The following is a 14,633-nucleotide window of genomic DNA, read 5'->3' as shown; positions in this document are numbered from 1 at the left end:
GTTCCTACACTTTTCCGATTGAGGGCATGGGGGTGGAAAACCTCTCATACTCTGAAATGGACCAATCAAAAAGTGAGTCAAGGCCAAAGTGAAGGACCTCTGTCTTATCTGCATTACACATCAGCTGATTCTGATGTATTCAGGGGAAAGCATCAGCCACATATGGTGTAATGAGGTCTGGATCAATTATTTCACCTTTACTAAAGGAAAAGAGAAGCTGTGTGTTATCAACGTAAGATATTTCTTTGCTCCGAAGGATTCTAAAAGGTGTGTCAGAGGAGTGAAATAGATATAAAAATGGTATGACTTAAAGCAGAGCCATGTGGCACTGCTACTCTTAAAACATTGGTACCAGTTGAAAAATGGGGGAGGGAGGGTCCAAACTTCTTGATATCAGTTTCCCAGAAAGAATTCTATCAATCTCAGGGCTAAGCCATTAAAAACTCAATGTCCTCTAATCAGGGGAGGAGCAGAGAATGTGAGACCGTATTAAAGGCTGCCAAAAGATCTAAAGATATTAGCACAACCATGCCACCTTTATCTAGAGTGCATTTGATGTGTTCTGTCACCTCCAGAAGAGCAGTCTCAGTACTCAAATTAGGCCGAAACACAGACTGATTGGAGTGAAGATTGCTGGACTCCAAATGATAAGAGAGCTGCTGATTTACAAATTTCTCTAGAATATTCTACAACGCAGGTGGTAGAGAAATAAATCTATAATTAGTCAGTGTGCTGGGATCAGTAGGGGTTTTTCAAAAAATATTCCGTATCCTCTGCCATTACACCAAGAGGAGAATTGATCACGTCATTCAAAGAGACTCTGCCAAAATTATATTGTATTTAAAGAACCTTATGAAAAAAGGTGGCTAATTTCACAACATTCCAAAGGAGGCAAATTTCTATCACAGGTAGTGAGTGAAAGCATTTTTTTACGATCTTAAACACCTCCCGCAACTTATTTCCTGCTGCCTCAATTCTATCACCAAAATAAGCTTTCTTGGCAGCCTTAACTGAAGAATGGTATTTCCTTAAATTTGCCCAGTAGGCAGATTTACCTTCCTCACTATAATGCTTAAGCCAAGCTCCCTCAGCCCTTTTATTGAGTTTTTTTTATTATATGACTGTTAATATTATAAGGGATATTGTAGAAAACTGGCTCTTTATATGGTATACCAAAAAAGGTATGCCATGCACAGAGTCCAGGGGTTCTCTTTCTAGTGGACAGGGCTTGCTCTAGCAATCCCAAGGTGCTCTTTTAGAGGGTAGTGTGGTCTCAAGCAGCCTTAGACGTATTGGAGAGGAGTGCTAGACATTTGCAAATACACACACAGTCAATAAATGAGACACACGACTCAATAAGGAGATCCACAACAATTTGCAAAATTGCAAATAGCTTTACATATGTTTTGGCACCAGAATCAATACGATCAGGTAACTAGGTATTGCAAGAAAAATCTTTACAGTTTAGAAAAGTTGGCACATTGCAATTCTTGAAAGCTGCAATGTTATCCTATGGAGGAAAAACATATACCACAAACAGGTATAGTACAGTGACTTACAGGGCCAACCTCCTGGACTTAAAGTAAGTATTGGGCAAGGGTCAAAGCCACACCAACAGGTCATAACGGGCAGCACTGGGGAGGCCGGGTGAAGAGGTGTAGTATAGCTTCAGGTGCCCAATGTTAGTTAAAAGGGGATTGGTCCAGTTGAAAAAAGGCTGCAGGTTAGGGCTTGGAGTCTAGCCAGGGTGAACCACCAAGTAGACTCAGATCTTGCGATGCTCTGGGACGTAGGGACACCAGTAGTCCTCTTCTCTTCGGTCCGGGGTGTCCGGGTGCAGAGGGTTCTCGAACCGCCCGGTGTCCATCACCAGTGGCAGTCACAGTGGAGGGGGCCAACAGAAACAGGCTGCAAGTGGGGCTCGGGGACCAGTCCACGTGAAACAAAAGGGTCAGTTTCACAAGCCTGGGGAATTCAGAGACAACAGTGGTCATCTTCAATTTGATCTGGCATGTCTAGGTAGAGAGTTGCAGTTGACCATCAGGTTGCTGTCACTGGAGGCGGTGGAGGTTGAGGGGGGTCTGTACAAAGAGGCTGTAGGCATCTGTGTGAAGGTCTTAGTGGGGAAACCCAGGATGGACTTTGACTCTGGAGAGGCTTGGGACCACACCAGCACCATGGCCCCTTCTTCAAGACGGGCGAGGGGGCACAGGTGCAGTAGTGCTGTTCGGCATCGGGTTTTGGCGGACCGGTGTCCTTTTCAGTGTTTCGTGGTTGCTTGCAAAGGAGCAGGGAAGCTACTCCGCTGGAGTTCCTTGTTCAGAGGTGAATGCTGGCAGTCTTCCCAGACTTTTGGAAGTTTCAGCAGCTGGAGGACGAGGCATCTTTCTCACAATTGTTAAGTCAGCAAACAGGCTGCCAGGGTTGGTGCCGAGTTAGTCACTGTCCACAGTTCTTGCATTTTGGGTCTCTGGGGTGTCCTTCTTCAGGTCAGCAGGATCTGATTTCCTGGTGCCATACTCAATACTGAATTTAGGGGTGTTTTGGGGAGGGTATTAGCCAATGGGCTACTTACCCCTGGGGTCACTACACCCCCTATATGATCACTTCCTGTGGAAAGTAGACAGAACCCTTGTCCCAGAGTCTCTAGTTCTACCATTAGATGAGACTTTCAAAAATTGTGTCACATCAGGCTACTCAATTTAGGGGTGGGTCTGCCTTAAGAGGTCAGCAAGAGTCCCTGACTACTAATTTTCACAACGGCCCAGGTGTCAAATGGGCCCTAGTGAAAGAGGGGGGGTGGGTTTGGGGGGGCGTCCTCCCATTTGAGGAAAGCCAGATCTACATATCAAGGGCAGTGGGTTTCTTTGAAGCCTCCTGCCTTGGAATGAAGATTCACAGGTCATCCTGTTAGGAGGGGTTTGCTTATGCTCCTGCCACAGCAGGCTTTGTTTCTGTCTGCCTGAGAACAAAGTCTCTCACCCCTGGCAGTTAAAAACATGTCTGGCGGTGTCAGGCTACTTAGAACTAGTCAGCCAGCATACAGGTAATGGTAGCTTTTTCAGGGGGCACCTCCAATGTGCCCTCTGGGTGCATGTATTAATAAACCCATCACTTGTAGCAGTGAGGCTTTATTAATACGAGATGTTTGATACCAAACAGCCCTATTTTCAGTGAAGCCATCATGTAGCTGTGGAACTCGTACTGACCAGTGTCCAGCACACATATTTAAAATGGCTTCCCTGTTCACTTACTATGTCTGAGAATTGACAAAGACATATCAGGGGCATATCTGCTCTTGCAGATATGACCTCCCATGTAATATAATGCACCCTACCTTAGGGCTGTGAGTCCTACTGTAGGGGTGACTTATATATTGCATGCAGTGTTAGGAGACATGGCACACAGGCTGCGTGCCATGTTGTGTTTTCACTTCTAGCTGCACCAAGGTATTCAGCTTGCAATGGAAGTCTGCATGTGGTAGGTGAGGGGTCCCTGAGAATGGCACAATACATGCTGTAGCCCTCGGGGTCCCTCTTTGGTATCCATGCTCTAGGTAACAGGCGTACCATTGACTAGGGACTTACAGGAGTGCTAAAGGTATGGCCAATTGGGAAACAACTGCACAGTTTTAGGGAAAGAGATAAGGCACAGGGGGCCTGGTTAACAGGAACACAGTGCACTTTTAGTCAAAATTGCATCAAATACCAGCCAAAAAATGGGGACGACCATGTCAAAAAGAGGCACCACCCCACAGAAATTGCCTCACTTTTTGTACACCAGTTTATTCTGTTCTCATTATAGTTCTCTAATTAACTTTACACAGTTGAATTGTGTACCAGCATCTTAAACAAGATGAAGTTTTTGATTTTCTCTTGAGTTGTCATTCAATGCCATCATATTCTATGAATTGCTACTGACAACTCTATCAACTGTGATTCTTCAAACTCACATAGGTTATACGTAAGCGCATTCATTTATATAACAAATTGATGATGTATTCACATGACAGGATGTAGATGTCAGATCCCATGGTCTCAACATAATTTCCTACTCAGACAACACCCAACACATTCTCTCACTCACCAACCCCTCTATCACCAGAACCAACTTCTACAGATGCATGGCAAGAGTCACTGACTGGATGAAGAACAACTGTCTGCAACTGAACACAGACAAGACCAAAGTACTGATCTTTGGCAATAGCAGAAACACATGGAATGACTCCTGGGGGTCATTGACAACAAGCTCACAATGAAATCACAGAGCAACGCATTCTCCTCCACCTGCTTCCTCACTTTGCGCATGCTATGTAAGATCTTCAAGTGGCTATCTCTACACGAGATGCACAGTGACACAGGTCCTCATCACCAGCCGAGTAGACTATGGCAACGCCCTTTATGTAGAAATCACCACACACCTCCTACAGAGAGTTCAGATCATACAGAACACTGCAGCAAGACTCATCCTCGACCTTCCCCAATGAACCAACATCACACCCCACCTCAGGCAACTGAGGCAATTGTGACTACCCATACAAATGAGAAGCCAATTCATGCTGCTGGCCCACGCACACAAGGATCAACACAGCCAAGGGCCTGCGTACATTAATCACTGCATGAACTTCCACGAGCCGTTGAGAAGACTACGTTCTGCCTCCCTTTCTCTTGTCCATACTCCCCACATCTACCGAAGCAGAACTGGAGGGCGCTTCTTCTCTCACATCGCATCTCCAGACCATCACCTCACTCCAGAATTCTGAATAGCTCTCAAGACCTCACTTGACTAAGCCTCCGAGACCTGCAAGCACCTGGATACCCTATCGGGTGATTAGCTGCACTTTATAAATCCTGATTGTTTGAGATGTCCTTAGCTTTTTGTTTGTATAAGCTTACCTGTAGACCAGTGGTTCCCAAAGTTTTTTGACCCGCGGCTCCCCTGACCTATTGGCCACTGGCCATGGCTCCCCATTATGTTACTTTTTTTTGGTGGGTGGGGGGATGTAAACCCGGCCTCTGGAGTAGTTCCTTTTTTCAATCTAAAACATAATTGGGATGGAGCCGATGAAGGTACCATATTCATAAATATAACAAAATTAAAATGTAACAATTGTTTAATTTAAAAAAACAAACTTTAATTTGTAAAGTCAGAAACAATACTCTTCAACACTTGGGTGTACATTTGGATTTTTTTAAAACAATAGACCCAAACTGGGCTAACATCACAGAGGAATTTTCTCAGTTGAGAAACGCGGATTGTTACCCATGCGCAGGAATGTGTTTGCTCAATAAAAAACATAAAGGTGTTTACACAGAACCTGTGGGAAAATATATGTAAGCAGTTTCCCTCTCAACCGGCAGGTTGCCCAAATGCTGAGCATTGGAATAACCAAGTTCATTAGGTAATAAATAACCATGCTATGTATATCATACAGAAATAAATTAAGTAGTTTAACATGAAATATTCAATCCCTCTCCAGTAGGTGGCGTCCGAGCCTATGAAATGCTGTCTATGGAACTAGCATAGTCCTCGATGAAAATGCCAAATTAGGGCTTTGGTATCTGTTTGTATATTTGAATTATGTGACTTTTGTGCAATTTAACGAACTCCAGTAACAAAGGAATGAACACAAAAATGATTTTTATATAAATTTACAGTTTTAAAATTTGATTTCCTATTAGGTCATAAGATTAATTGGCACCATCAGCACATAATTGTATCATAAAGTGCATCTTTTCACGGCGCCCCTGGCTGGCTTTAATGGCGCACCTGGAAGCCTCGGCGCACAGTTTGGGAACCTCTGCTGTAGACCATTGTGCAAACACTCGGAGTATGTTAAGGGCCTGTGCTGTCTCGGCAGGCTGTAAACTCTCCATGATATAGGCATGATTTCAGTCCATCAGTTCTCACATTACTGTTGTAGGATTGTATCATGAGACAATTACCACAAAAAGTAAATTAATTAGAGGCTTTCGGTGGCATCCATCCGAATCCTTTTCTTGCTTTTTTGGGATAAGCATCATATTGATGGATCACCTCTTAGTGAAGAAAGGGGGCATGGGAGTTTATTTAAACTTTGAGGGCAAATAGGATCATACAGTGAAAACAGTGCAGCCAAAAGGAAAGTAAGATTTGTTTGTTTACACCTCCTGATACAATTGTATAAGCAATACATGACATTACTATAAAATATTTAAGACTGCAAAAAAAAAAAAAAAGAATGTAAAAGTTTCATCTTACCAACTGACTCTTTATACGTAGGTGTTGAGACTGTCTGTGTGTCTACATCACGACTCTCTTTTTGCAGATGATACTCTGTCAACTCCATTAAAACATGGAGAAGAATCCCTGGGAGATGTGGAAGATGAGGCGTGATCATTTGTGCAGGAACGTGAACAAAATGATAATAATTAGGGAAACAAAATGATAATAATACAAATTGAATGAAAGAGGAAACATGATCACCTCAAAGGTTAACCACTGTTTGCAAGACATCTAAAAATCTGATATCCAATCCTGACAATTTTTATGGCATTGAGGCAACAACCAGTTATCAATAACTCTGATTTTGTCTCATTCAGCTATCTCACTGCACCCCAGACTTACACAAATGACTGTAAATGAATCATCAAATTCATAACATAAGCAAGACATGATTTCCAACCAGGGATTTTGCAGAGATGCATGTTCTCAAGTTAAAGTCTGTTTGTACAATAAGCATTGCCATAACAGTTCTTGCAAGGATCACTGTAAAGTTAAATGCTGCAAAAAAAAGCAAATAACACTCAGTGCATGTATTCAGGGAATCAAGAATGCCTCGCTTTGTAGGGATTCAGCGAAAGATAGATGGGAACTGACCTTTTCCCTTTTGGAGACATTACAGGGTTTACATGCTCAGCCAGAAACATCACTCATTACAGCCTCCCTGGTCTGTTTTTCTCTAAAGGATTTAATAAGGGAATCAGTTTGATGCTGGTGTCTTGTTCGAAGAACTAAAGATGCCTCAGCTGGTGCACATCATAGCTGCCAAGTATCCCTTGACACAGAAAAGCCTACAAACTATGTCCCTACAGGTATCTCCTTTGCAGAAGGAAAGCCACCTCTCGTCTTGTTCCACTGTTCTAAGATGGCAGAGACTAATGGTTGTAGGTGCTAGGAGTGAAGCTATCACAACTATTCACATACATGTTGTATGATGTGATGAAATAAATCTCTCTCAGTTTTAATAACTTTCCTTCCTTGTGTATAAGTAAAGCCTTTAATGAATAATTAACAGGGATAGGTGAATAGACCTGACATGAGCAAAGGAGCTTAACCAGAGCTTTTAAAGTTGAGGGCTGAGTGATCCAATCGGCAGGCAGTAAAGTAAACAGTAAAGGCACTGGGAAGATGGTCCTTGGGAAATGTGGAGTGGAAAGTGCAGCAACAGAACAGAAGCATGCATATCACTGAGGTAGGTGCAGGTAGGTGACAAACAGAGACTCGGCGGGGAGCAAGACCCCCTCCATTCACCATGACAAGTGAGTGAGGATCAAAGGGCACTTATCAGTTCTCATCATTGTGTACAATTATGCAGTCTTAAACTGCACACAAAGGGTAAGAAGTGGGCAGGTCAAGGCGTGGTATGCCTTGAGAGTTTGTGAATGGTCACAAACCTGCAAGTTTGTTGCCATTCACACTCTCCCCTCTGACCTTTCTGGGGTGGGAGAAGGAGAATGAAACACCCCAAAACTTTGTGGGGCTCTATGATGAGGGGCTTCCCTACAGTGGCAAAAAGGTTTCCACTGTGGAAAGAAAAAATATACTATTGCACAGCAGAGCTTTCTTTCCCTAATGCAGAACTGTAATGTATAAAAGACAAATTGCACATATGATAATATTTTCAGTGGTATCCATGTGGAAACCCTGCAATTTCTTCAGCTTTCAAGGTATTCTCCTGCCAATGTTTTTGAATTCCAAAGAAATATTTTATGGGTGCAGATTTACTACTTTTGTGTGAAGTAGGCCCCATGGAGACAAGTCACAAAAGCATTTATGAGCAGAACTAAGTGCCACAAGAGTATGTTTTTACATACACCTACATGCCTTTGTGACCTCCTACTCCCTATTAGTGCAAAGAGTCCAGTTTGTACCAAGAGAATATAAATGTTCCTCATTTATTTCTATTTTATTATTTTGGGATCAGTTCATAGTGGCATGTAGGAAGATGTCAAATAAGTCAAGCAAGCCTCACTTGGTCAAAAACGCCTGTGTGAATTGGACCCTTAATGTTTACGACTATCAAAAAAGATCCATTGATCCAGGTGCAAGACAATGGTGTGTTGTACCTTTTCTTCCACCTCTACTTAACCAATAGCTTACTAACAGTTCACTGGTTAGTATACTCAATTAAACAAATAGTTAATGAGATTGTAGATCAAGTATTAACCTATTCTTACGAAAATTTATATTTAGAAAAATTAGAAACCTCTACCTCGTCTGTTCTCTTGCTGATTGTTTGACGTCTGTTGGGGAAAAAAGAAGGTGATTAGCTTCTATGCAGGATGCCTATGTTGTCTAATTAAAAATGCTACAATTATCAGATACTTACCAAAGACTTGTACAAACGAGATTTTGGGTTGACTTTCATTAGATGCAGAAGATCTTGTACGGTAAAAGCCTATTTCGTAAAAGTAAAGAAGAACTATTTTAAAAAAACTATCAACACTTGAGATAAGGAGAGGTGCATGCTGACAAACGCAGATTGCGCTCACCCGCTCTTTTTCCAAGCCACATTCTGGGTAGAACACTGAAAGTGTGTATTCATAGCCAGCATTATGCAGATGATCAGCCACCAGACTGTTTGATGCTCTGAAAAGCAGTGAATCTCCTTCAGTGGACACTGACTTCGGGTAAACTTCTCCACCTGAACCTGGGTTTTTCAATTCACGGATCAACTGATTGCGCAATTGAATCTGTTAGTGTAAGAAAGATGTTTAGCAAAAAATAAAACACACACACAAAAACTACCTATTGCAAACTGGAGGAACATTATATTTTCAAGTCTGCGGATTTGTGACAATGAACTTTGTGGACTTACTTTAGGTACTTTAAAACACAATATTTGTTTCTCAAAATACACAATGCATTTTCCTCATTTTATGTCAGAATCATGCCATGACTGCAGGAAACATATGTCATTAACAGACCCACACAAGGTGTGTCTCTGGGAGTCTGGGCTCAGGCCTCAACTCGAAGTTGCGCAAAATATGTATACTCATGCAACGAAGGTGATCCGGGACAGGAAGGCAATACTATACATTGCCTGAACACAAGAAGAGTTGCAGCCTTCATGTAAATCTTGCTTCAATTCGTGGTTTGGACTCAGTCCCACTACCAATGCCACCCCCGCAAGCAATCAGCTTTGCACTTAAAATCCTCCTTCAAGTCCAAGTAGAAATCTACCTGGAAGCATAAAAAAGGCAAAGCAAGGGTTCCACCCAACCTGCTATTTGAACCCAAGGAAAAGGCATTAGGGTGACATGAAAGGAGTTTTTCGGCCTCAAGGTTTCCAGTCATGGACCTATGGATTACCACCAATGGATCCATCCTCTGCGCCACCTATCTCTTTGCCACCCCCGTTTGACCCTGTATCGACTTTGGTACATGCCTCATCTCAGACTCCATGACCTACAACGGGCCCTTCCTCGCTGATGCCAGTAATTAAACCACCAGTGCTGAAAGAGGATCCAGTGCTGATTCGAATGACAGAAACCGAACGGATGCTGTCTTGATTTTGACAGATGTCGAGTGACGAGGTAAGAAAAACGCAAATGATCGTCATACATCCTGACCCTAACCCAGTGTCTCTTCCACAACAGATGTACCAGCAGAGGCTCTATTAGCTTTTTGCCTCTGACTCTGAACAAGAGACACACCAAGATGGGTGATGAGGATGATGGGAATGGTGATAGTGACTGTTTTCTTCATTACACAGATGATAATTTTTACTTGCACTTAGACAGGCCAGAGGGCCTGACAGATTCCCACAGGTAGGATCTGATTTGCCACTAGGGCCACAGAATAAAGTGCCTGCTTTGTAATCATCAGCCAGCGGGCTGTTAATCCTCGATTTACAGCTACTCCTAGTTGACACCAAAATGAATGCCCTTACAGAAATTTTACCACCTGAGCTAACCATGTCAGAGTCTTTGCTGCCTTTTAAAAAGGCCCTCACTAATACCTTGTGGGCCACTTTGACAAAGACCTGTCCCTGTCCAATGGTGTATACGCAGATAGCCAGGTATCTCAAAACCCCTCCTGGTGCTCCTGACTTTCTTACTAAACATCTTACTCCTGACAGCCTTGTGGTTCATGCTTTAGTTATGTTCACATATAACGCAGGAAAGCTAGGATACAGATAAGTGAAACTTTATTCAGCTTCAGTGTACATAATCTAGACAACCAATCAGCAGCTTTAATGGTCACACCAGGAACTTACTCCACAAGGAAACAGAAATGAGTCAAACCCCAGACCATCTTTTAATTGTTGGTGTCAGATTTACATTACTTTACTGAAAGATATTTGCACAAGAGAGCAATGGTGCACCCCTACTGAAAATGATATACCCCACAAAAAAGATTTGAAATGCTGCAGAGCCCAAGAAACCGCCAATGCTTCATACTCAGACACAGACTTTCTCTCCTCAACCCCTCAGACAGTGTGTGAAGCAAAAGCTATTACTCTTTATTCACCATCGACAACTTCAGAGAAAATAGACACCAACCCGGACAAACAAGCATCATTACTTTGGGTATCCCAGAAAAAACATTCATATTAACGTTTTGAAAGCATACAGTTGCTGATACCAATCCAAAAGACTTGTGGAGGACCTATATGCCACCTTAAAGCGATAACAAAGGATCAGACAGTAGAAATGCTTTCTTTGCAGCATTAGGATTTAGTGTGATACCCTATCACAGTGGTGTTGCTATCCCATAAACTGTCCCCTCTTTTGGTCAAATACATTTTTCCTACAGTTTCTCTGTCCTGGAATTTCATTCCTCTAACAGTATAACCAAGTACACTGATCTTGACACTACCATCTCGTAGTGTCTGATGTCAACAATTTAATACTGCAGGGTTGTGGACATTTTTAAATAATCTACTTGTCCATGGGACAAAATGCAACAAAAACCTACATGTCCTGTAAGACAATCAACTTGTCCCGCCTATTCCTAAATCAATTATATGGGCTGACACAGACACATTATTAAAACTGACCAACGGTGTCTATGAGTTGCAAAAATGTTAAACTGTAAAACTGCACTTAACTGCTAAGAAAAATGATAGTTTCCTTAATTACTGAAACACAATAATAAATTATCTTGAATAACTTACTTTAGGTACAGTAGTTTGGATATACTGGATGAAAAAGCAAGCTGAAGCATATTAGCACATCCATTCATGTGGTTGTAAGTGGAAATATCAACTACAGAAAAATCATGTTGCCAAAAGTCTGGGGACCAAAATATAGAGTCTGGAGTTAAGAACAGTAAACTTTTACTTATCATTCACCTTCTCAATATTTCAGTCCTCAATATTTTGTATATAATATTCTGGTAGCACAATTTTCTGAAGTCAGTATCAGTGTTGCAGTAACAAAGAAATGGATCAGAAATTCTGTGCATTGGGAAGGTGCTGTCTGCCACGAGACTCCTGGCCTGATTCCATCCTAGTTGGTTCATTCCCTTTTGTCTTGCCTTACCATCCTATTCACTGCACATCCACACAACCCAGCTTCAATGACACACACTCCTGGGACAGACACACACACCCACTGCACACTCAAACTACCCCATTGCACATACACATACCTGCACTACAGATTCACACATCGACTGATAGATCACTTACTGCATAGCCACACAACCCCATGCAGGCACACTCCCGAGACTCTTCCCCCCCCCCCCCACCCACTATAGAAAGACCCATGCACTTCTTATTGAGAGGCATAACCCCTCACTATTCCTCCAGGGCAGAAAGAGACAAACTCTTATACAAGCACATAACCTCTGTGTAGACACACACCCACTGCAGATGTACTTGGCCTGCACAGACACATATATCCTGCAGAGACATACCAGTAGACAGACAACACATCTGATATAGATTGCCAAAGAGAGAGTCAATCAAAGGACAGAGATACTTTCTGCACATAAACATGCTTGCATACTCTGCAGAGACTCACATGCCCCACAGACACACAATATGCATACTTTGAGCAGCAATTACCCTCAAGCAAACCAACTTCCTAGGCACTTCCCGAACAGAAGAGGTTGCTGCATGGATCAGTGGATGGCTTCATGCAGTTGCACAAATTGCTGTTACGTGGGTGAGCAGGTCTGCCAGAATGTGGTTGAAGATATAAGAAAGAGATGAGTGGGCAGTCAGAGTCCCTCCTTGCTAGTAGTGGACTGACCAGTAACTCAATTCAGTTAATGCTGGATGGACTAGGCTGCACCAATGGTTTTGGGGCCAGTACTTAGCTGGCTGATAGTTGGCCCTTTGGCAGTGGGGGGGGGGGGGGGGGGAGGGAGGGGTTGCTGTACTCTATGTTTGCAATCCACCTTTTTAGCATCTCTAAAAATAAAATAAATTGCTTCTAAAGCTGGGTTGAGCAATAAATCTCTGATTCAGCTCTCCCCACCCCATATACCATGTAAGCAAACACAGCAACATCAGACATGACTGCACAGTTCCTGTAGGAAGCGTGCAGTGTTGCAGGGAAAATCTCTTCTCCCTAGCCCCAATGTGATAATCTGCTCTGGTCAATTCTTGATGCTATTTTATACCAAATTAGTCAGAGATGACTATGCTAATAGAAAAAAAAAAAATCACAAGGCTTACTGACAGGCTGGTGCGTTGATCTGCTTGGCAGCATGGGCACAGTCATTTATGCATTAGGCAACCCCTAACAGGTAAGGTATGCATAACATGTGCCTAAATTGGGTCTGACTGGAGGAGAGATAGTGCCCACAAAGAAATCCACAGAATTTCAAAAAGGGCTAGAAGAAGCCACTCTTTTTCTATTCTAAGAAGGGACATTCTACAAATGTATAAAAAAAAATACAAATGTATGTTGCAGAAGAGGAAGGGTTTCAATAAAGTTTTGCATTATGAGGGAGAGATGTCCAGCATATGTCCAAGAGGGCAGGTCAGAATCCAGGGCCAGACTTTCAGAATTACCCCGGACTATCCAAATGAGTTCTAATGAGATTAACTGAATATCTGTTTATTTTGTGTGATAACCCTAAACATCTAGTATGGGTTTGGTCCTCCTCTGCCCAGATCACCCCTAGTCTCTTTGGCTGTTTAGGGTTCTCCATTCTTTCACATGTGATGTTCTAAAATTTGCAACCCCACCAAGCACAGAATAGATGGCATTAATAAACATAACTTAAGGTTCTGAGCTTGGTTGCTTTATATTTTGAAAGGACTTCATTTTTAACTCTCTTAACTTAATTACTTTAATTTGGAATATATTCTGCTAACACCACTGTCTTGACAGGAAGTAGAGCCTGACTCAAACAGGCAGAGCCCCTATCTCCCCTGTGCTATCTTCATTGATATTGTGAGGAGATGGTACAGTGAATAAGCCTTCAAGGCGCTGTACAGCATTGACAGCCTTGGACCATACGCACACACCATAGCGTAGGACCAATGAGAGAACTTGAAACTGTGTAGGTATAGCATATTGTGGGACACATGGCAGAGTAAATGGAGCATGGAGAGCGTTATCTGTTTGCAATGATGAACTAATGGGGGCATGCCTGATAATTCTAAGCAGAACTGATATCACCGCAAGCAGGTGCCTATTATTTTCATAACACCACCAGCGCAATTCAGGCAACTACAGAACTGAGTACAAACACAACTGTCAGTAGGTATATACTTACTACACACATGCCGTCCTAGAAAGCTGCAGCTAGTTGAGGTAGCTGAAGCTAATATTCACATTCACAAGTACTTTTTGGCACTAGGTGAGGGGAGGCTGGGGGGGGGGAGGAAGGGTTACATCGCTCACCAGAGGGTTTGCCTTGGGCACGTTTGATCACAGAGTTGCAAAAATGACAGAATGTTTTTTAGAACCGTTGGTTTGTACAGCCTCTTTTTCACAGAAAGAGTGACAAATGCAGTAAACAAATTTGGGCTCCTGCCAGACACTTGTGCACTGGAATGCATTATAAATAAATTAGCCTGCCCTGTTAAGGCCCAGATCGTCAACCTCAAGGAGAGCAAGTGCCTGAGGGCACACTTCCCATGCCAAACCATCAAGTGTTTCAGCTTTGCTCTTGTTTACTTTGATTTAATGTATAGTTGTCCGTCGGACAAATCAGACATTAAGGCCCTCATTATAACCCTGGCAGTCGGTGACATAGTGGCGGTAATACCGCCAACAGGCCGGCAAAAATAAATATGAAATTATGACCATGGCGGAAACAGCTCAGACAGAGCCACTTTAACACACCGACCGCCAGGACGAAATTAACAGGCACCACGGCGGTAACTGCCTACAGCCAGGCGGAAGACAATGTTCCGCCCACTGTATACTGACATACCAATCCGCCACCTTTTCCAGGGTGGTACCAAC

The 14,633-nt window shown here is 42.8% G+C and overlaps 1 protein-coding gene across 3 annotated transcripts in view; it reads right to left on the bottom strand.

Moving 5' to 3' along the window:
- Positions 1–14,633, bottom strand: part of OFD1 (OFD1 centriole and centriolar satellite protein) — a 486,789-nt gene that overhangs the window by 409,491 nt on the left and 62,665 nt on the right. For all 3 annotated transcript variants that reach the window (XM_069204717.1, XM_069204715.1, XM_069204716.1), the window contains exons 3-6: positions 8,754–8,954; positions 8,591–8,659; positions 8,474–8,504; positions 6,241–6,348 (exon numbers count right to left, since the gene is read on the bottom strand). In XM_069204717.1, the coding sequence (XP_069060818.1) occupies positions 6,241–6,348; positions 8,474–8,504; positions 8,591–8,659; positions 8,754–8,954 (409 nt within the window). The remainder of the gene's footprint in view (positions 1–6,240; positions 6,349–8,473; positions 8,505–8,590; positions 8,660–8,753; positions 8,955–14,633) is intronic.

Source organism: Pleurodeles waltl, chromosome 8 (genome assembly GCF_031143425.1).
Source record: "Pleurodeles waltl isolate 20211129_DDA chromosome 8, aPleWal1.hap1.20221129, whole genome shotgun sequence".
Taxonomy (NCBI): domain Eukaryota; kingdom Metazoa; phylum Chordata; class Amphibia; order Caudata; family Salamandridae; genus Pleurodeles; species Pleurodeles waltl.
The sequence above is the reverse complement of the archived record's forward strand: the minus strand, read 5'-3'. Positions and strand labels throughout refer to the sequence as shown.